The 22,068-nt window shown below is 50.9% G+C and overlaps 1 protein-coding gene across 1 annotated transcript in view; it reads right to left on the reverse strand.

The window, feature by feature from the left end:
• Nucleotides 1–21,719, reverse strand: part of spz (Spaetzle domain-containing protein) — a 90,810-nt gene extending 69,091 nt beyond the window's left edge. The window contains exon 1 of the mRNA XM_077648952.1: nt 21,318–21,719. Within this exon, the coding sequence (XP_077505078.1) occupies nt 21,318–21,338 (21 nt within the window). The 5' untranslated portion in view covers nt 21,339–21,719. The remainder of the gene's footprint in view (nt 1–21,317) is intronic.
• Nucleotides 21,720–22,068: the final 349 nt, after the last annotated feature.

Raw genomic sequence — 22,068 nt, forward strand, 5'->3', positions numbered from 1 at the left:
GATACCTGGCGGTACGAAATGCAAAGCCTATCGACAAAAGAACGAGTTCAAATTCGGCTGTCAACGCGGCTGTCTTACTAATTGCAGTTTTGGAGGTTTGCTATCGAAAGGCACCACGGAAGGCCTCCGCGCACCTTACACTAAGCATGTCAGAACACGTCTTCTGTAACGTGACATTGTGGCAGCGAAGAGCGCGAGCCAACCCTTATACTCTAGCGCAAGCAGTTGCCCTGCTGCCAGTGACGCCCATTCTGAACGACGACGTAATAAGCTAGTGAAGCAGCGCTGTCTAGTAGCAGTTGGTCGACAAATACTGGCGCTTTATTAAAATAAAAGAATTCACGCGCGACGAGTAGTGTCTCAATGGATTTCGACCGCCAGAGGCTCTTCGACGCGAGTCAAAATCTGTGCACACGGGAGATTCTGCATATCCTCTCCATCGAAATGATGCAGCCAGTGTGCAGGAAAAAAAAAAAAACCCGAGAAGTTGTGTTCAGCAGCAAACGCCACGACCGCTGAGCCGCCGTAGGGTGTTTATTTTTCATGTTACTTGGCTGTCACGGCTGCGCCGTTGCACGGGCAAATTTTCAGTCATTAGTACAGCGCATTTATTTTGTTTCTAAAAACGAAACCTTGCCGAAAATTACAGGCACGCTTTCTTTCTAAGCGGACGTTCCACCGACTCGAGGTCGAGGGTAGGCGCGCTTCCGACTGTAAGCAACCACTTAACTCATCATGCCGCGATGCTGGCGGAGGAAGGCCCCATATAAGAAAATCAACTGCTAAAAGAAAACTAAGCTCAATTTTTAAATAAAATTTTATGCGTTAAGAAAGCAGCGGTCGCGGCTTGTTCCTCGCTGCTGTCGCCAATCCTGTCTTCGGGCAACCGAATTTGTCGCGGTATAAGATGCACCGGAATGCTTTCTGACGGAAAGAGACGGGGAAGAAGTTCGATCAAGTACGGCATCGGCCGTAATGAGCAGCGCAGCTCGCAACCCATAACTCGCTCTTACGCTCCGCACCACAAGCATAGTCTGTCGCGCGGAGAACCAGCACCGGAATCTCCGAAACAGCGAGCCGCGCGTCGTTTGGAAAGCGGAGGCACAGAGGCGCCTACTATAACTGATCGAGACGGAGCACTGGGCGGCCAGGTTGCGTTCATGGCTGGCATCGCGCGTGCTTATCGTTGACTCGAGCGATGCAGACACGCCCCGCGTTTCCGCGTCGCGGAGTGCAACCGTTCGCTTCCAGCCCGGCGATATGACATGCCTTGCTTCCTTCCGGCGTGGCACCCGCAGCAGTATAGACCCTTAGGCGCCTCTGCAGGCCTTGCGAGACTTTGATAAGGCTCCGAACCGTGTCGCGCGAAATGTGTGGACGTCCCCGGCGTCTCGGCGCGCTTCCACTCTTTCGAGATACCTGTCAAACGCCCGCAGGAAGACGCGAGCGAAGAGCGCGCGCATCACCCCAGTTGCCCAGTCGGCTAACCTTCATAGTGTGAGGCGAGAGAAAAGGGCCTCGTGAGCCCGTGCAGGCTACGACCAATGTGGCGCACTCAGTGAGGCTTCTACTCGGCGCACTGTGAACTCCCGGCACTCGGTCTAAGCTTCCCCAAGTCATGGGCGCCATGAGCACTTCTGACATGCCGCGCTTACAGTCATTATACTTACTGCAAGATAGCGAGGTGAAACAGTGCAAACTTACTTCGTGCAGGTATACTGAAGATGTGGCGCAACAGCGTTATTTTCTGCTCTTTGTCGGCCACTATGGAAGTGCGAAAAGCCAGATGTGTGAGCTGCATCTTCCCAGGATAAACGTATTATGGTGTTGTTATTACTCCCACTCAACATCTCTGCTACATAGTTTCTTTGCCACCCTGCGAGACATACAGCAGCATACAACGAGAGCTGTTTAGAATGCTCGAGGACACGGGCTGGACCTCCGCCAATACACAGCCCTTTTACAGAGAAGAGATGGGAAAAAAGACCGCTTGACAAAATCTTTATCACAGATAAAAAAAATTTATGGTTTTGTGTTAGCGTTTAGTTGACAGAGTGGGGCATATTTAATCTGAGTGGTCCGTTAGGGCGTTCCTCGTTGTTTGAGTGCCGTACAAATTTTTAATCGGAACACAGTTTGCTCCAACAGCAGGCTGCGACCTGCAAGGACTCTAGCGGCTTCAGCTTCGCCACTATACAGCGAAACATCGTTTCCTGACAGGCAGCACGCGCTCCGGCTTGAAATGCAACCGACGCATTATTGCGTATGTGTGTTCGCCTCACATATCTGCCTACAACGTAGCTGGAGGCAACGGAAACGTGAGAGGAAGGAAGTAAATTTTAAACACGCAGGCTCGTTGACTCCTTTTAATGCGATATCATTCCAGGCCCCGTTAGCGAGAGGAGCCGGCGTCCGTCCGTCCGTCCGTGTCACGAAAAGCAGGTGGCTCACCTGCCACGGTCGCCAGGTGCCAGCCTGCCCACAGGGTTGTGAGCAACCTCTCCGTGACACAGCGCATCAGCTCATTGGTCGAGAGACAGACAGCCTCCCGAAGAACTGTCTGTGCAAAATTAGGCCTTGCGGGAGATCGGGAAGAACAACCTAGGTCTCACAAGCCCCCTACAGGCGGCTGTCTCTGAAAGAGCCACCTGCCGGGACAGTGGCGCATCGCTTAAACGCTGCACTAATGCTCCAGTCTAATGATGTGAGGACTACCCGCGATCCATGAATCTATGAAAGAGAAGGAGTACTTGCGCGGAAGGGATCTCTAATGCTACCGCACTGTATTCGTAAGGTTAGGTTAAGCGTCGTCCAATTTTTTATCAATGGGCGATGCGTCAGGCTTCCGCATGCGCAAAGCAGCACCAGGGATCAGAATCGAGAACAGACGCGCGTAACGACAGCAATTGCCTGCGCGCTTTCGAGCTCGCTCCGACGCATACTGCGCCGCATGCCCTATTTAACGCCTTTTAATACTGTGCACTGACTACGTTTGCTCGAACGGAGCAGGCTCCCAGCACTGCCTTCCTATAGCGCGACTCGCCGCCCCTGCCGCAGACTCGCGGCGCGAGGTCAGGGCTTGCATGTTCCGCAAGTTACGGATGTTACGAAGCCATTTCGCGGCAAAAACGCGCTGAACTCCCTCTACCAGAGTTCAAATAAAAACAATAGAGAGTTTTAGCAAAGCGGAGACGTGCTGGCGCAGACGCATACACCGGGTTACCGGATGCTTGCTACGCACTCGGAGTGCACAGCTGGCGTCTGGCAATGCGGCATACGCCTACGCTAGTACACCTGCGCTTTACTAAAACTCTCCAACGAAACATGTCGGCGACGCAACGTGAGTTTCACGGCCTTGCGCGACACTCAAAAATTTCCATCTTGCGTGGAGCGCTTAAGCGGCAGGCGAGCGAAGCTGTTGCGCTTAGGGAGCGTGTCGAGAAAAGGGCGTGCGTGGGCAGCACCAAAGCCATGGTCCGCTTGTTTGCAGTTTGGTGAAAAGTTTTCAAGACTGTGGCGGCTCATCAGAACCGAAAATTTCAATGCCGGTGGGAAGGGGGGGGGGGGATCTCTTCAGAGAAACTGTTAGGAACGCCCGTCCTTCGAATCACAGTGCAGTCATTAAACGCTGAGGACAACCCACAAAAAGAACGACCTTGAAGGAGAGTAATACGCGCATCGATTGGGCTCCCCCAACAAAGACGACGGAAAGATATTGCATTTGTGTTCAAAGGTCGGCAAATATATATATATATATATATATATATATATATATATATATATATATATATATATATATATATATATATATATATATATAGTATAGAAAGATAAACGTATTTGGTTGCTAGAGGCAAAAATTCAAAGTTGAAAACGCTTCATTTAGCCATAGATTTATTTTGAGTCGACGTTTCGGACAGAGCCTGTCCTTTATATATATATATATATACATATATATATATATATATATATATATATATATATATATATATATATATATATATATATATATATATATATATATATATATATATACATATATATATATATATATATATATATATATATATATATATATATATATATATATATATATATATATATATATATATATATATATATATAAAACGGCTCCACAATGCTCTAATTGCATTCATTTCTCAACTTAATCATCCGCAGAATACTAGCATCTTTCGTAGCGAAGACGCCATGACTGAACCGCTGCTGCAAGCTCTTCTTGGAAGGTCTGTTTCGCCCACTACAAAACCGCTGGTGCAAGAGCGGAGCGGCTTGGAAACGTGTCAGCGCGGAGACAGCCTTTCAGCGCAGGAAAAAGGGCAAAAGTCACGAGCACAGAGCATAAAGAACTATTTGCAAGTTGGCACAAAGGATAACAGAAGCCCATTACGGCTACTTTAGATGGACGCTGGAAGACGCTTCGTCAGCTAAATTTCCTCCTCCGTTTCAGCCTTTATTGATGTTCCCTCGGGGACGAACTGGGTGAGTATAAAGCCTGCATGGCCCCAAAAAGGGGCGATCATCACTTATCAAGCACTGGCCGCGACCCCGAATTTTTTAAGCGGTGGTGAGTTCGAGCGCTTCCATGGAGCCAATTGCCCGACTTGGTTTCAGGATTAAAAAACAGAATCTATGTCTCGTTCATTGTCACAGCTGATGCAATGAAAGTGTACCACCAATGCTGTCATCGCGTGCCAACAGTGCCTGAAACGCTGCGGTGCGTGGAGCCCTGTGTTCTTCGGTCAGGATTCGCGGAACCCCCGCTGCAGGAAACTCTCCGCATTTTCACGTCTTCGTGCAGATTGGTGAGCTCACATTGTGCCGATGTGCCGACACTGACAATCGTATACGGAGAACTCCGCTAATAACCGACACTGCGAATCATTTTTTTTAACAACGTTTCTTTAGCGACACATAGGCATGTTTAACTAACTTTGCAGCTTTGCCGGGATTATGTTCAAGGCCCTATAATCGGCCATGACGTAGGGGAAGGACGTGGGAAAAGGAAGCAGGTGCTTATTTTATAAATAGATTTTTACGCGCCAGAGCTATGCGCATGGGCTGTGAGGCGTCTCGTAGTCGAGAGCTCCGAATTAAATGTGGCCACGATAAGTTATGTAATAAGGAAGAGATTGCTCATTGACATCCACCCGAGCGCAGCCATACGCTTCTACAAAGGAAAGTTATACAGCTTTCTCAGAAACCTCGTTGTTAAAGAAAAATTAGTCCTGGTCCGGGGTTCGAACCCGGGACCACCGCTTCACCGGAGCAGTCGCTCTAACAACTGGGCTAACCGGGACCACAAGCTTATGGTAGGGCGAGAGCGAATTGATCAATAACTCGAAGTGGGAACAGCGTTGGTCAAATATTTAGGGGAATCCCCCTAGGTGGAGTAGATTTGTAATGAGGGAGTAATTACTCATTGACATCCACCCGAGCGCAGCCATACGCGTGTACAAAGGAAAGCTATACAGCTTTCTCAGAAACTTCGTAGCTAAAGTAATCACTCCGCAGTGACTTGGGCTGGACCGATCACGTTAACAGTCTGCGGATACGAATATCAAGAACAATCGCGTTAAATCAAGGACTTCGTTACCGTCTTCCATTCCATGTAAAAAGAAAAGTTATATTTTTCTCTTATTCATTCTCATATTGTGCTTAGTCTTTTAGTGTTAAGAACATGTAATAAAACTGACTCAGATATATTGATCTCTCTACAAAAAAGAGCCTTGCGCATTTTGGGTAGATATCCTGTTAGTACTAATGGCATGCTTACCTCTTGTAAGGTGTTACCGTTTTTTCTATGCAACGAACACCACTTAGCACTCCTAATCTACCAAAAAATAAAACATGACTTTGAATATTTCTCTCGTTCTTATTTGAATAGAGAAATCACACATAATTTGCGCACAATTTCTTTGATTGTTTCTAGGCCTGACACTAATGACGGCACCAGAGCTACAGATCACCAAATAACAGTTTTATGCAACACATATGCAACATTAATTGCTTGTGCCCAGGAGAGTATCCCCATTCACCAATTCAAGAAGAAAATGAGCCATCTTTTGAACACCCGTGGTTTGAAATTTTGTGATGCATACCTGCTGCATTTCATTGTTATTCCTACTGTTCTGTGCGAATGTGTTTTTCTTTTCTACACCACTTACTATCGCTCATTGTTGATGACTTCTTCGGTATTATTTTCTGCCTGACCAGTCCTTGCGTAATTGCTTATGTTGAATTCCTGTCTCGCTATGTTTGATGTACCACTGTTCTCACTGACATGTTGCTCCGTACCATATGCACCGACGTGTAATGCGGGTGTTAGGCCTCGTCAGGAGACATCTTAGTCTCCTTTAGCCTCTCCCCGCGGTCACCATGTATTGTTGTCCGAAATAAAAATGAAGAAACATAAAAAATTAAAAATCTACTCCACGTTGGGGGATTCCCCTAAACATTTGACCAACGTGTTCTCCCATGCACCGAAATGCGAGCACACGAACATTTTTACTGTTAGCCTCCACTTTGTGCTTTGGGCGGGCTGGGCTGTATTATTTTTGTCTATTTTAACTGCCCATACTCATTTACGTTCGCCTGTACCGAAAAGCGGGCGCCGAGGTCGGGGATCCAACCCGCGACCTCGGGCTCGGTATGCAGAACGCCGTTCAGAGGACAGGCTCAGTCTGCGCGTCACTTTCGGCTGAGAACCAACGGAATAGAGCAGGTACGGCGGCTCCCATCGTTCAAAACAGCGCAGGCCGCTGATACTGGCGCTCGCAACCAGCTGCAATTACAGGCGGTAGCGTGAAAAAGTGGCGTGGTAGCGCTGCCACGCTACCAACTGTCGTGAGGCGAACCTGGCTGCCTGTACAAGCCCGGTCTGACAGCAGCTAAACGGGACACTGAGCGAAGACCGTAAACTAAGCGTTGCAGCAACACATGCATTACGAATGAAGGCGCACCGAAGCAAACAGCAAAAATGTGCGCACAAATGGAGACACACGAGTACGTGCACCGACTTCCGGTTCGGCGTTCACTCTCGGAGTAGCCTCTGCAGCTCGCCGTCAGCGGACAGTCGAGCAAGTGGCGGCGCTCTCTTCGGCTCGCTTGACGTGCCTGACGTGCACAAACTGTGTGGGCCGTCGACGAAATTACGAGCAGCAAGCGTGACACGGGCGACGCCTCCGTACGGGATCGCACGCGCCAGACACCGCTTGCCGCCGGCGCTCTGCCCCTCCGCCTCCTCCATGGTCTCCACGATAGGCGGCTACGCGCCTCGCGATGAGGCCAATCTGTCACTCGTAATCGACTACACACTGCGATGAGGCAACGCTTACGGAGAAAAGCACGCAGCGGGCAGACAGCTGGCTTTTCTTGGCAACGATGGCTCGTTTTGAGCGAACACCCGTGTGCACCAGCGTAAAGTACAGACAGTTGTCAAAGCAGCGGGGAAACTTGATGCGCTCAAAACTCAAAGAGCGCATTTTCAGCCGGTCTAGTGACACGGGTTTGATCCTTTAAGGGGGGAGGTGTTTTTGAACCCGCTTTTGGTCGTGAACTTTTCAACTGCAGACTGCGCTCGGGGCCAAATTGTAGCGTACTGAAAATGCGGCCGAAATTCATTCGCCGCTTGAAGGCTGAACTCGTGATTATTCCTAATGCGGACGTATGTGCCGGCTTAAATCGTAAGCCGCCGCTGTGGCTCAATGGTTATGGTGCTCGGCTGCTAACCAGAAAAATGCGGACTCGATCCCAGCCGCGGTGGTAACATTTCGATAATAATAATAATTGGTATGGGGGGGGGGGAAGGAAATGACGCAGTATCTGTCTCATATATGGTTGGACACCTGAACCGCGCCGTAAGGGAAGGGATAAAGGCGGGAGTGAAAGAAGAAAGGAAGAGAGAGGTTCCGTAGTGGAGGGCTCCGGAATAATTTCGACCACCTGGGGATCTTTAACGTGCACTGACATCGCACAGCACACGGGCGCCTTAGCGTTTTTCCTCCATAAAAACGCAGCCGCCGCGGTCGGGTTCGAACCCGGGAACTCCGGATCAGTAGGCGAAATTCTAAAGACCCTTGTACTGCGCTTTGCCAGTGCACGTTAGAGAACCCCAGGTGGTTTAAATGATTCGGAGCCCTGCACTATGACGCCCCTCATAGCCTGAGTCGCTTTGGGACGTTAAACCCCCAAAACCGTATAGAACCATGAAGTCGTTGTGCGCCGATTCCACGATGTGCAACCAGAAAGTGCGACACAAAAGGAACGCCCTTGCGTCAGCTCGCACATGCAGTGTTAGTTACTCCGCAAACTGGGAAGCATGGATCAATGACGTAAGATGCCCACAGGCTGAGTAACTATAAGATCTGATGCACGCTGATGAACCGCACGATAGCCTGCGATTTTCGTAGACTTCTGTCTTATTTTTCTGCTCGTTTGAAATTGCTTTCGCTGTTCATTTGAACTCAGCGGTAAATTAGGATGGTTGCGTAATCTAATTTTACTATTGCTCCTTTTACAACGAGTGTTCGAATACAAGTTGCGCTGGCGCCTAAAGTCAAACTGCCACTCCGTGCACCAGATGACTCGCTGTAAACTTCAATTCTGTGCAGTACGCGTCTGTCAAAGGGGAGCGTTTCTGCGTTTATTTTCGCCCGAGGCCGAGCCTCCTTTTGCCGGTTTCATTTGTTCACATCAAAGAAAGAAGAACTGGTTTAAAACGCAAATTTTTAACAACACTGCAGACAGCGCGATGTTGTATACGATCACAATAAGGTTACGGACACAAGCGTTGCTAGTTTTCGGGGTTATACAGCGCAGCTCATTTCGTTATTTTTTCTTCGCACTATAGAAAACATGAAAGCAAAAATTCGGGGGACACTTAGGCTCCGCCTTAAGGGTATGACGCGACAGCGTTTATGGGCCCCTTCACCGGCTTGGGGCACTGCTTGCATATCACTTGGCGTTATTACAGTTTTTACTCTGATAGTTTTGGTGTATTTGAATTACCCGCACGATGTCAGTTGGTTGTGACGACACAACCCTCTCGATCAATCTCGATTTTCTCGACACGCCAACGCAAACCACGGAGGTTCCTACGCTGAACAGGGCCCTCAACGCTATCGTGTTAAAAACGAAGCCGTAGGTTTATGGAATTTAAGAGGGCGCTAGCAGAATTAACACCTTTCACCAGGTGGTTTCGGTGTGAAGCGCGCACGCAACTCGCAGAAACCGTGTAATTCGAGTAGGGACCGTCATTATCGTGAGTTTGAAGACTGAGAGCAAGAGGCAGACAACGAGGAGGGGCCAAGGAGAATTCATTGAATGATGGACGGATCTCTGCGAGACAAAGTGTGGTCTATGAGAGTGGCCGTAATGTATAGGGCTCCGGATTAATATCGACCGCCTCGTTCTCTCTAACGCGCAATAGAAGTCGCAGCACACGGGCGTTTTTCTTTTTTTACATTTTGCCTCCAACGAAAAGCGACTTGTGTTCAGCAGCCCGACGACGTGCCACTGAGCCATCGCGGCGGGTCGGGATGTTAGCTTAGCTGGAGTTGTTGGCCGATTTAAGGAAGAAATACGAGGATAAATTCCAGTGCTTGTCTTCGTAGAGCACGTCTCTCGTATATCGTACAGTCACCGGTCAACCTCGTTGGTATTTGGCGAATTAAAGTGGCTGCGTGTTCAGTTCGTCTGTGAGCCGAAGTGGCCCGAGGCGTTCCGAGGAATCTGTCGATGGTGCGGACGCCCACGCTCTAAAGACCTCCCGAGAGGATAAGGCTGACCTATATTTAACCTTCGGCAGCGGCTCGTCGGCCACGCGGTCTGACACAGTCGATTGATGGGTTCGTAAGCTGTCAATGACGTTGGCAGGCAGTCCACCGGTTAGTCGCTGTGATGGTGGGCCGGAATTTTCTGGGATGAGACCGGGAAAAGTAAGAAGAACGAGTGCTTGAAACACCATCGAGTCCACCAGCGTGTGTGTGTGTTCCTTACAACACCGTTAAATCAGAGCATGGCCGCGTGAAAAGAGGAATCGCTGCTTTCCCCTCAGCCTTCACGACGTTAGGACTGTTTTCATGTGAAACCACAGGAAGAGTTCAAAACTTTCATGACCTAGTTTCACAGAGGCGATGTTGTCGAGCGACCAACAAACTGCGGCGCAATGAAAAGAACTTACCATAGGCGCTTATAAAAGTGAACAAAACATGATATCCAGGTGAGAGGCTCACGCGCGACTTTCTGAAATTTCGCAGGCTTACTGTGCTTACATGGATGAGAGATCCAGCGCCTCATTAGCGCACTGATATACGACCTCCATCTCTACCCCAACAACAACAAAAAAAAAATCACGCATCAGTGCTCACATCACGCGTAAGTGCTCCGTTTCCTTCTCGCTCTGCACCTGTGTTGTGCCGCTCCACGCATTCAGGAACGTGTATACACACACCGGTAACGAACGCAGATAAGCGGCCGGACATGGACCGCAGTGGGGGGGTCGCCAGGGGACCTCACCGCTCGCCCCCCACAGCGATCAATACAGTCGAGGGCCCGTTCACGGTCGCTGTGTGTGGCGGCGCGCAACAAATCCGGGAAGGACTGACGTGGCGGCAGCGCCGCATGCATGAATGCGCCCGCCCTTCCCACCGCCTTCCTTGCGAAAAAAAAAAAGCGCAAAGAAAGGAACCGAGCGCGCACCGCAAGGGCGCTCGCCCCAGGCGCGCGCACTAAGCAGCGGCCCGTGAAGAAGCGGCACTTTCGAGAGCGCCCGCAACGCGTGAAGACAGGCGGCGGATGAATTGCCATTCGTGGGGCCCGTCAAGGCTGAAACAATGCGCTCGTTGAACGGGCCGACTGGTGCGCCGTCACCTTGCGTGCGCCAGCCAGGAAATTGCCGCTCGGTAGTTGCTGGGCGCAGAGCGCTATACTCTCGGGCGTTCTGCGCACGCGCCTCGGCAAACCCCCGATTTTTCTGGCGCGTGCCAATAATGACGTTGCGCACGTGTGCGCTACAAACATGTCGCGGAACTCTGAGGAGTCGCCCGTGTAATCAGACGGGGCACAGCGCCAACTTGCACATGCTACAAAGTTTCGATAACAGTCGGTATTCGTGCGGCGGCAAGGAGGGTGCTCGCGGGGAACACTACAGTGCACACATGCTTGTGTAGATACGGCGGATGCTTTGAGAACAAGCTTGGTGGCCAGAAAAATATCGCGCTGTCGCAGCTCCGTGCGCGAGTTATGAGAATGAATAGATGGAGCTGCCTGGCTCTCTCAGGGGCGTTAGCTGTGTGAGGCAATCTAGACAACGTGGCGTGCGTGCAGTCCATCTGTTAATCGTCGGTCCGACTTCACGGGCCAACGATTTCAGCCGGACGACGTTGCGCCATTTGTTAAAAGTTGCTCCGTAGAACCGTTCTATATAAAACGCGCTTAACCCGTGTCGGGAAAAATAGGAAGTACCGATTTCCATTAGGAGCGGTTAATCCTTGAATGATTTGGGCAAGGGTCTGTACGCAGCAGGTAGCAGGTGGCGCTTGATTCAAAACGATACTGGAAGCAAGTGCGTCCAGTTTTTCGTATGACCACGCGCATACGTACGCTTACGTCTGAATAGCGAAAGCGCAGCTCAAGTGGAAAAGGAAATACCACGCAGAAATGACCACAACCTGGAGGCTTGCGTCATTCAACTATGATACGAGGTCACGAGGGTTACCTGGCCGCATCAATTGGCAAAAGAAAAAAAAAACATGCAACGTAACGTCGTCGAACCCAGACCTCACGCCGTGCGTCTGCTGACGAGCAGTGTATGTTACTCTGCTTTCTAGGTTCGAATGTTCTGCCAGAGCGCCAAATAACGAGCGACTTCTCTAAGCTTGATGTCACAGCGTAGAGACACGCATACCCTCAGACGGCGAGGTGGTGCGATGCTTTTCGCGTGGGGTGAGGCGAGATGAAGAGGTATTGATTCGCTACCGCGAATGTGCGGTCGATACGCACAGAGCAGCGCTGATGGCGTGACACAGGCGCTTTTGACGCTAGCCAGCGCGTTCGCCCCCTGTAGCGTTCCACTTGTTAGCCAAGGACAAACAACACCGACGCCTGTATATTTACTGGGCTGCTGCGCGTTCTAGAAAGAAGAACCATCGATACGAACCGTGAACAACGGTGGGGGGGACAGCAAACACGCCCAAATCAACACATGACGAGTGCGACAGCGTTAGCGAAGATGAAAGAGAATGCGCAAAGTGGATGCAGAGGGGATGACGGGAGCGCCAATAAGCGCACCACTCGCGAAGGTCATTCCGCTCATCGTTTATCCATACCACCGGGGAGCATAGGGCAAGCCGCGGGGACGTCGAAAGCTCACGCTTTCAATTGACTGCTTTCAGCTCTTTGCGCGTTTTCTGGCGCACATAGCGCGTGTACGCGCGCGTGACGTTTATTTTGTAAATTCAGCAGTTCCCGCGCACAGGAGCAGGTGCTTGTACGCCCATTGTTTTCATTTTATTCTCTTCTATAAGCACACGCGCACAGTTTTGTCTGAAGGTATGCCTTGTTGTGAACGCTCCGCACAAAGAAGAAAGCCGCATGAAAATAGAGGGTGCCATGGCACCTGTGTACGCTCAGGAGTGCATTGCCAGGCGCACTAGCTGTATACAAAACGTGCGAACGACCAGCAGCTCCTATCCTATTCGAAGTGGCGGCCGCGACATGTCTGGGGCGCACGTAGTATATGTTGCGATATGTACGATACGTACTGTAGAGGAGAAGGCATCACTCGGAGGAGGTGAGAAAAAAGAAACTGAAGAAGTTCAACTATCCTTGAACCGAGTTTCACGAGCGTAAGCGCGATTACGCTTGGTTTTACAAGCGACTATACACAGACTTCCATCGGCCGCAGCCGCAGTCGTTGCTACCGCTTCGATCTTGGTACGCTTCCGCGCTTGGTAAGCTTCTCGGCAACGGGTCAGTCTGGCTTCTCGTTGTTGGGGGTCTCGGCAGCCTGTCTGGCACGGCCGCGTTCTCTGTCTAGCAAGAGTGGCTTGCCGCCGAGCTGCATCCGTTGGATGGTCGGATTCGGCCTGACGCTTGTGAACGCACAGACGACCCAGCTGGCGCACCATCCATGACGAGACTGAGGGGGGCGAGCGCCGCGAAGCAGCTGTTATTCCATCCCCCTAGAGCAGGTCACGTGATAGCGCGGTATGACGTCACTTACACCTGTCACACTGCGCTCCGAGCTTGCTCAAGGTCACGGTGACGGAGATTAATAAACTTGGGAGACATGGCGTAGTAGAGCTTACGCTCTGAAAGATACAAATTGTGAACTGACAGTTTTTACTGCCTATCAGTGGGTTCATTTGCCTGCCACGACAAGTTTCTGCGTGCGCATTCTTCCACCAAGAAAAAAAGAAAAACTGACACGCGCAAAGGAAGCAAGAACGGCGCCAGAAAGAGAAGGAAGACGCACACACGCCCGCACGGCGTGAGGTCAGCGCCGGCGTGCGGGCTTTGGTCCGCGTTCCGTCCAGTTCTAGCGCTGTACGCTGCGGCCACACTGCTATAGTAACGCATCATCTGCAGAACTCTGGGCGAGCGATTGACAGCAGTTTGTTGATACACTTGCGTCCGCCACTTTGTTCAGAGGTGAATCTGATGCTATTACCCGGCCGCAATGCGTGCCAACATAATGCACTGATGCAACCGCGAAGCCCGCAGCCCAGTGATTGCGCTCAGAACAGTCGGCCACGAGCACAGGGCAGCTTTGACGTTTCTAACTTATGGTCTCGAGAAAGAGACAACTGCATTTAAGGCTGCTGAGTACTTCTGCTTCTATAAATGCTCGAAGGCCACGCGCTTGCCTTAACGTTCTTGTTTCCGCGTGCGCTAGCCAGCGGCGATGCGAGCGCGGTCAACCTGTCCGTTACCCACAGTTCAAGTCCCTAAATGAGCTTTACCCACAGTGTGCTGTGCGCGTAACTCAAACCACGCCTTGGTGTTGCCGCATCCTCATCGGCCAGTTCAATGGCGTGAGCAGGTCTTTGAACTCCGACGACGCCTCGCCGAGGCCTCTATTTGCATTTTAATGCGCGCATATGCGACGCCTTTCCGTCTTTAACTTACCACATTGCTGCAGTTGCCTCATTCGCACCCTTTTTGCATAACAACAAAACCGCGCCGTGATGCAACCGTTCTGTGCATGCACGATTAGCGACATCAACCGCGCGCTTGCGGCTACGGTAGGCGTAAACCGCAACGTGAGCAATGCGATTGCTTCTCGTCACCGCGTCAGTCTCGGTATTACTCTTTCAGACGCTCAGTTAAGAGCAATCAACGGCTCATGTGGAAAGTGTAGATCGAACGACCCAAGTTGATGCACTCACGTACTTCGATAGCAACTTGCAAACAAGGAAAAAAAAGACTGATTTTATTACAAAACCTGCGCTGGATCCAAATTCTGAATAGGCTCGTTTCTTCCGAACCTTACTGTATATGTTTGAAAAGATAAAAAAAAATGCTCATCTTTCCTTCTGCAACAAAGCATTAAAACAGGAAACAAACGCGTTTCGCTGCTCTAGAGGCAATGACGCGTGCGCATTTTCGCAACGTAATTAAAGACTTCGTTCGCCACCTGCCGCTGCTGGTAACTTTTTAATTACGAACGGCAGTGGGTGTCCTTCTGCCTGTATTTCAGCGAACGGCAACAAAAGCTCGCGACGGTGATCATGCCGTGGCGGCGCGGTCATGCCGGTTCTTGAGCACGCACTCCAGAAGGAAATAAAGGGGGCTGTGAAGGGGGCTCTAATAAAGTTGCGGCATGCATGGGATATTGAAGCACGCTGCTTCGCGAATAGTGTCCAGCAAGGAGTTTTTAAATGTTCTTTGTAGAAGCTCAGTTATCTGTAGTTAAAATTTGAATTTCAGCGTCTTCGCGCCTTTCCCTCTCCTCTCGTCGCTTTTTGCACGCTGGAAGGTAGGCGCTCCTTCGCCGACCACCCTCTGGGAGCGGAGCTTCCCGACCCGCGGGAGTTAAGCGGCTTATTGGCCGCGGCCACGGTAGCTGCCTGACGTCTGAAAGAATCTAACCAGTGGCCACCTCTCACCTTGTTTACGCAGATGCGGGGGACGGAGGAGGGTGCGAGTATATATCAACACATATCAACACATCAAATGTTTGACACCTGTTCAACTGCTACAGCTTTTTTGTTTCCATTTTGTAATGCGGTTTTTTTTTCGCTACAGTGTTCCTTAGTTATTCTTTTACAGTTTCCCTCACGAAGATGCCTTCTCATTATTCATGCGATTTGTGTCAATCTGTAGCAAAAAATGCAGTTTTTGTGTACACATTTTCTATAGACCTACCTGAAAGTGTTTCTTAATTTTTGTAAAGCTGACTATTTCATGTTAACCTTTTTTCATCACTTTTATTAGTGTTATTATTTAGTGGTCTCGTCTATGCTGCCTTGTAAGGGTTGCCTGGGCCTCGTCAAGCTGTTCGATTACAGCTTTTAGCCCGGGTGACCCACCAGCCTTTCTGGTAAATAAAGATCAAGTTCAAGTATGAAAAAGTCGCCGGGAAGGGTTCGCCAACTTTGACGCGCGATTGTGGGTCATCTGCTGCGTGTAGAAGAGTATTATTTGGCTCCGGTTTTCATGGCAACACAGTGCAGTGATTAAGTGAGTTAATGTGCTCTCCTCGGAAGGGGTTTCAGAGCCCCTTTAATGCAGACTTCCTTCGGGTCACCCCCGCCCGCCTCCCTGGACAGCTTTTGTGCTTGGTCGCTAGGGCAATGCAAGTTTTCGAGCGCAAGTTGAGCAATTTAATAGAGTTCGAGTATGCAGAGCGATACAATTTGGAGGTGAAACTTGACTAAAAGAGAACGACATTTTGAGCGATTACAGCTGAGTGACTAAAGCTCTGAGTGCAAGCGAAAAAAAGGAGGTCTGCTGACTGGAGCAATTTTAGTCACTTCTTGGGTTGATCATATCGCCTCCTTTATATACTTAAAAAAAAGGGCAGAATGCTCCATTTAGGTGATATCTGAAAAATCTGGCCCGCAATTTTATGGCGTGCAAGCAGGGTTTGCACACACGGTGTATTGCAACAAACAGCAATAAAGAAAGAAACAAAGAAATAGTTTTTTTTTTTTACTGGGAAGGGGCTATCTCTCACTCAAGACAAGTATATTTAATAGACACAACCTTGGAAAAAAAGACGATTCAGGATACTGAAAGGCTGGCTGAGAAAAGAAAACACAGGTTGAAGCGAGCAAATAAGAAAGAAATCAAGAGGAAACGAATGTTTAGTTTTTCGCCACCGATGCAGAGATTTCCTTCACTTCTTTCGACCTGTTGATGGCAAACAAGGTGCGCATTCGGGGCTGTCCACAGGCTTCCTGAAGAGCGACACGTGTTCTGAATGTACCCGACTGTATTCCGGTGACCAGGAGCGGATTCAGTTTCAAACGTTTTCTTTATTTTTTTTCCTCCTGTTTCTCTTATATTTATTTTTACGGGTTGTGGGGCCCGCATGTAACACGTTGCCGTAGGACCAGATCGCACGGCGGAGACAGTAAAGAGAGAAACTATTCGACAGCACCATATTGTTTGCTTCTCGTCCAAAGCGCTGCCAAAAATCATGCAGTGGCTCGCTTCCAAACGCAAAGAAAAAAGGCGCATCGATCTTGCATCGAACCGCTGCCTTCACCTCCAAATCGAGCAAGGAATCTAACGGTCCTGCTCTGATGACTCTTCCTCGGGACACGGGCTTTAAACAGGATGCGCATAGATAGCTATGTGTGTTTCGTATGTGTGCCCACTTTGTCAGCTACCCTCTTCATCTGGAGTGCCATGCTGGACCTGCGGCCAGGGATCTCCGGCTATCGCTACAAGTGGCTCTCTTCCCCACCCCAAGATAACAGCCGCTTCTCGAAACCTTACTCGAAGGGTCCACAGTGGTCAGGGTTCACAGCGCTTGGGGTCAGTGGACGGGCGCAGCAAAGGGGTATAGCTGCGCCCAAGAGAGCTGCGCCTTCGGATTCTATCCGGATGCCGTTTTTATCCTCCCCGGTTTACTCGTTGCCAGAGGCACGCACGCTCCCACTGCAGTCAAGTCGCAAATACGACGGCGTCTTGTGAACTCTTAAAGCATTCAAGCGATGACATAAAACCAGGTTTTATTTCGCGTGCAGTTTTGTAATCTCTTGCCTTCCGCTTTGTACTCTTGCTTCCGCAAGCCCCGAAGCCTGCGCTCGATAGGACACCAGTGCACTCATTTATGTTTATCGTATTTATCCGGGACTCTGTGGACGTGCGCAGAAACTATCAGCTGCATCCGTTCTAATCGCTGTGTTCTCTATTTTAATACTGTTGCTTTTTCTTTTCTATCGGCATTCACCCTGCAAGCAAAAGAGCAAACAGACGGCCGTGGCGGTTACACTAGCGCACCGACCTCGATTACAACGCTCGAGCGTTATCGAACGAGTTCTCGGCACAACAGTTCGTACCACACGCCTGTTTGCTTTTCCGCCGAACAAGTGGGCAAACGGGAAAAGAAGTCGACGAAGGAGTGGGTCCGGCCTAATTGAGCCCACTCTGCGATGGTCCTACGTGAGCCCACCGCAGGGCCGCTGCTCGATGGCTTCGCGGGCCACTAGCGTATAAGGAATGCAGATGGGCAGGGACTGGTCTGTCTGTGTCTCTGTGTGTGTGTGTGGGGGAGGGGGGGGTTAGGCTTATGCGGGTTTAACGTCTCAAAGCGACTCAGGCCATGGGGACGCCGTAGTGAAGGGCTCCGGAAATTTCGACCCCCTGGGGTTCCTTAACGTGCACTGACATCCCGCAGTACACGGGCCTCTAGAATTTCGCCTTCATCGAAATTCAACTGCCGCGGCCGGGATCGAACCCGCGTTTTTCGGGTCAGCAGCCGAGCGCCATAACCATTGAGCCACCGCGGCGGCGCGCGCGCGTGTGTGTGTGAGAGCCGATCACGCTTCGTGTTAAAGCGCAACACACTCTCGCTCTGTGCATTGCACATCGTCGTCTTCATTATCTTGCATCTGCGGCATGAACAGCTTAACCTCGATCAGATATTAACCCGAGTCTAATACCGTCGCCAGACGATCCAACAAAGCAAAACCATGCTAAACACATGTTTTCGCCCTTCTACTTGACTTGGTGTAGCTACGTTAAAACCCTACCACTTGTTTTCTTTTCTTCTCTTTATGCCGAGTTTTGGCGTGCCCTCTTCGGTAAACACGGCCCTCATCAATCCAGGGAAGCGTTATACGACGCGCGCAGTGTGGAAGCCATGAAGGCATGGTGGAAGCGAACGAAAACTTAACTTCGGACCTTCGAGAAACCCAGCTGGAGAGGGAGAAGAATTCAGAGTAAAAGCACCGGACGTCGAGCGAGCTCATCGAAACAGGAACGACATCCCAGCTTCGCGCGGACGTCTGTACAAGAAGACAATGGCTGCTGGCAGCGGAGGGGGGGGGGGGGGGGGGCAGTGCGGACGTACACGAGGACGCCGACGAAAGTAACGATGACACATAACCCGGCAGGGATAGAAAACAATGCTGCACTCTGTCTCACTCAAACAGCGCGGCGTCGCGGAAGCTGCACAGCCAGCGTCGGCTGCAATCGGGGTCTGAGCTCATTCGGCTGTTCCCACGCGTGTGGCGCGACTCCTGCGTTCCCGTCTATCGCGGCATCCAGTGACACGAAAGGGGCCCAAATGACAGCCGGCCAATTCGTCAGGCGGTTAGCAGAGGCCGGCTCCAGCTTCTGCAGCAGTGCACGGTTTCAGCGATATGTACAGGTGGCGCCAGATGTAAACGGAACATAAAGCCCCTTGATAAATTATCGAGGGACTTTAACGGAACATGGCTTTGAGATGAAAGTGCGCTGATGAGCGGCATTACGGAGTTCAATAGACGTAACGTGCCGGCGTGCGAGCGTTTCAGTGACACATTTGGGCGCAAAACGCCACGCCTATAGGAGATTCCCAGCACCACGAGACCAGCGCGATTACATCGCGCTTTTGAAGCAACAGCAAACACTCACAACCAAGTCGTTCTTTCGAGTGATCGCTTATCTTTCAACTAACACCGTGGGCAGATTTTCCATCTCTCTATCTCTATCTCGCTTATTTACGTACGCGTGCGGATACCCGCCTCTAGGGCTTCACAAGGCACCGAGTTTTTCTGACCGTGACCTCTCGAAACTGTGCGGCGCGGTAAAGATAACCATAACATGAAAAGAGTATATCCACGCTCATGAGTATGTCCCCGCACGCATCAATGCACGCGCACATTTAAGGCCAGCTTTAGTAAATGTGAATGCACAGGCTGCTTCACGCTTAGAGGGAAACTGGAAGCGCTGCCACAGGCAGCAGGGGAAGAACGGCAGCAAAGGAACGTGACAATAAGAAGCGAGGCGGTAACACGCTCCCAGTTTCCTGCTAAGTGTGAAACAGCCTGTGCATACCGTCTGCGGGACATGTCGAAGAACACCGCTATCGGGCATGCAGTTGATATGGGGTGGTCGCTGATGAAATATGCTGGCCAACGGTACGCAAAACGGACCCTTTGGCTTCGAACGAGAAGATCCCGCCGAAAAAGCCTCGCCGCTCGCATGCAGATGTCATTTTTAAAGTGCGCTCGAAGTGGGTGAAATTTTCATGACAAGCCGTTCGCTTCCTACGTAGCATGTCTACATGTCCTTGCGGTACCTGAGGCAGTTGTGAGATTCGTTTGCACTTTAGATAGCCAGCTTCCGCTCTGCCATAACGCTGATTGATTTTGGGCAAAATAACGCAGTTAATCCCCCTCCCCCTTCCCTCTTATGAGTGAAACGACTCTACAGTTACAGGGTGCGCGAGGCACAAGGCGGCGCACGATATTTCCTACGAAGCCTCCATCTTACAAGCGGTTCCTTATGACTGGCGCGCTGTGAACGTGTGGTGGGGTTAACACAACTTGAATTCCGAACACGTGTTTGCAGGTAATTTAATGTGCGTGCAAAAAAGTAAGGTTTCTGAGAAAAGTGAGCTCACAGTGCTACCGAGTTCTGTGACAAATGTGCACGAGGACATCTGTCAAGCCATTCTTGTAAGATGCTTGATGAGGACACAAAACAAGTTATGGCACGTGAAAATGTGAACATCGCAGTTTTTACAGATGCTTCGTAGACTTCGTACGAAGCTGCTGTCACCGCTATTCCACGAGTTTCACCCATTTCCCCTTGTGTAGAGAGAAAAAAAAAGTTCAGAAAATGCCTTCGTACGGTTAAACCAATGTCAGGAAGAAGAGTACGTCGAGCACAGCTTGGGCGATTGTGTTTCGCCCAACCAACCCGTTACGAGCTGTAGGTGTCGCCGTGGCCACATCGAGGTGCAATCGAAATCAAAATTTACACTTCGAACAGAACCGTTATGATTACCCCACGCTCGATCACAGCCTTAGCGGTTCAAAATGTGACGAGACGAACTTCTACAGTTAGTCTATACGACAGTGAGGTCATCGAGTTTATGGGGTCAGCCTTTCCGACATCCTGTTCGGCCTTCCAATACATGACAGAAATTTCCCTTAGCGTTGAGCAAGGTCCCTTGCTGGGGTTCAGCATTTTGAAATACCAGGAGTCGCGGTTTGACGGGGCACGCATCGATAACCTGTCATTAAGTCACGACACATACGCGTGAAATTTGCCAAGTACTGTGACCTGCATCTGTTGTTTTAAGAATAGAGCTTAATCGATCGAATTCCCATCGTCTGAAGTCGAGGAAGCTTTCACGCACTTTGTGTCGACGCAAACAATCAAGTCAGGCGCATACAAGAAAAATACAGCACAGCTTTGAGTGCCTCCCTCATGGGCCATTGGCCGAGCTACATACGAGGGTCTGAGTCCGGCTGGAGAAAACTAAGATTTGGTTCTAAGGAAATAATGGACAGTGAGGGCCTATTCATGGCTGCTTTGTGTCAGTTCCAGTGGATCGACAAATGAAGGCCAGGACAAAATAGGCGCCATAATATAAGAAGGATACCGCATCGTTCTAGTGCGTAGCGTCAAGCCGGAATAGACCTTTTCATCTGACCCAAGTACAAACGGCGGCAAGCCGCCAAAACAAAAGCTGGCTTCGCGCAAGAAACCGCCCCCCTTCAGTCAAACCGGTCGGGAAGCGCGCGCGAAAAACAATCCAATCGAACGCGCGCGAACAAAGGGTGCATCGTCGGTATGTGGGTCGCGCCGGAGGCAGCAGTTCCGCGGGCGACGAATTCTCCCCGCGTACTCACCGCCAGTGCTGAGCGGGCCATCCGAGATACTGGGGTCGCCGTCAGCCGGCCACGGGAAGAGACGTCGCGACGGCCGTGGAACGCCGGCGAGTCTGCGCGCCGCTCAACAGGCGCTTGGGCCAACTTCAAGGACGGCGTCCCCCGTGTTCGGCCGGCGGGAGCGGCCGATGCTATCGGCTCCTGCCGCCGGGCGCGCCGCCGCCGAGGTCCGCGCCTTGTTTATGCACGCCCTGGTGCACGTGCGTTGGCTGCTGCCAGTCGCGGAAGCTCCCCTCGGAGGAGGTACGGAGGTACGCGCTATCGCCGCACGCTTCCTGGCTGCCGAGGTAGTACCGCCGCCGCCGCGCTACGCCAGCGTGGCTGAGAAGCCTGCCGCTTGTCAATCGGAAGCGCCACGAGTGAGTGCGGCAGACTCGCTGAAAGAGGGAGTGGCGGAGGCAACCAGCTCCTGCAGCCGTCTCTCTGTCACGCAACATTCGACCACTGGCTCTCTCGCTTGTTCTCGCTCTCTCCCGCCGGCCACACTGAGGGGAAAGCGGGGACTTGCAGGCCCCAACGTTCTGCGAGGTGAAGACTGGCTAGTTGAAGCGAGGAACGAAGCGCCGACGACATTTCCTCGGCTTTCGCCGGAGTTCGACGAGGGTCGCTGGTGCAGCGGGGCGTTCCGCTGATCAAACTGAGTTCGTGATATGTACGATCATGAGCAACAGGAACACGGGAGCGGGTGCCCGATATCCTCGAACCCTACTTG

The sequence above is a fragment of the Amblyomma americanum genome, chromosome 1, assembly GCF_052857255.1.
Source record: "Amblyomma americanum isolate KBUSLIRL-KWMA chromosome 1, ASM5285725v1, whole genome shotgun sequence".
Taxonomy (NCBI): Eukaryota; Metazoa; Arthropoda; class Arachnida; order Ixodida; family Ixodidae; genus Amblyomma; species Amblyomma americanum.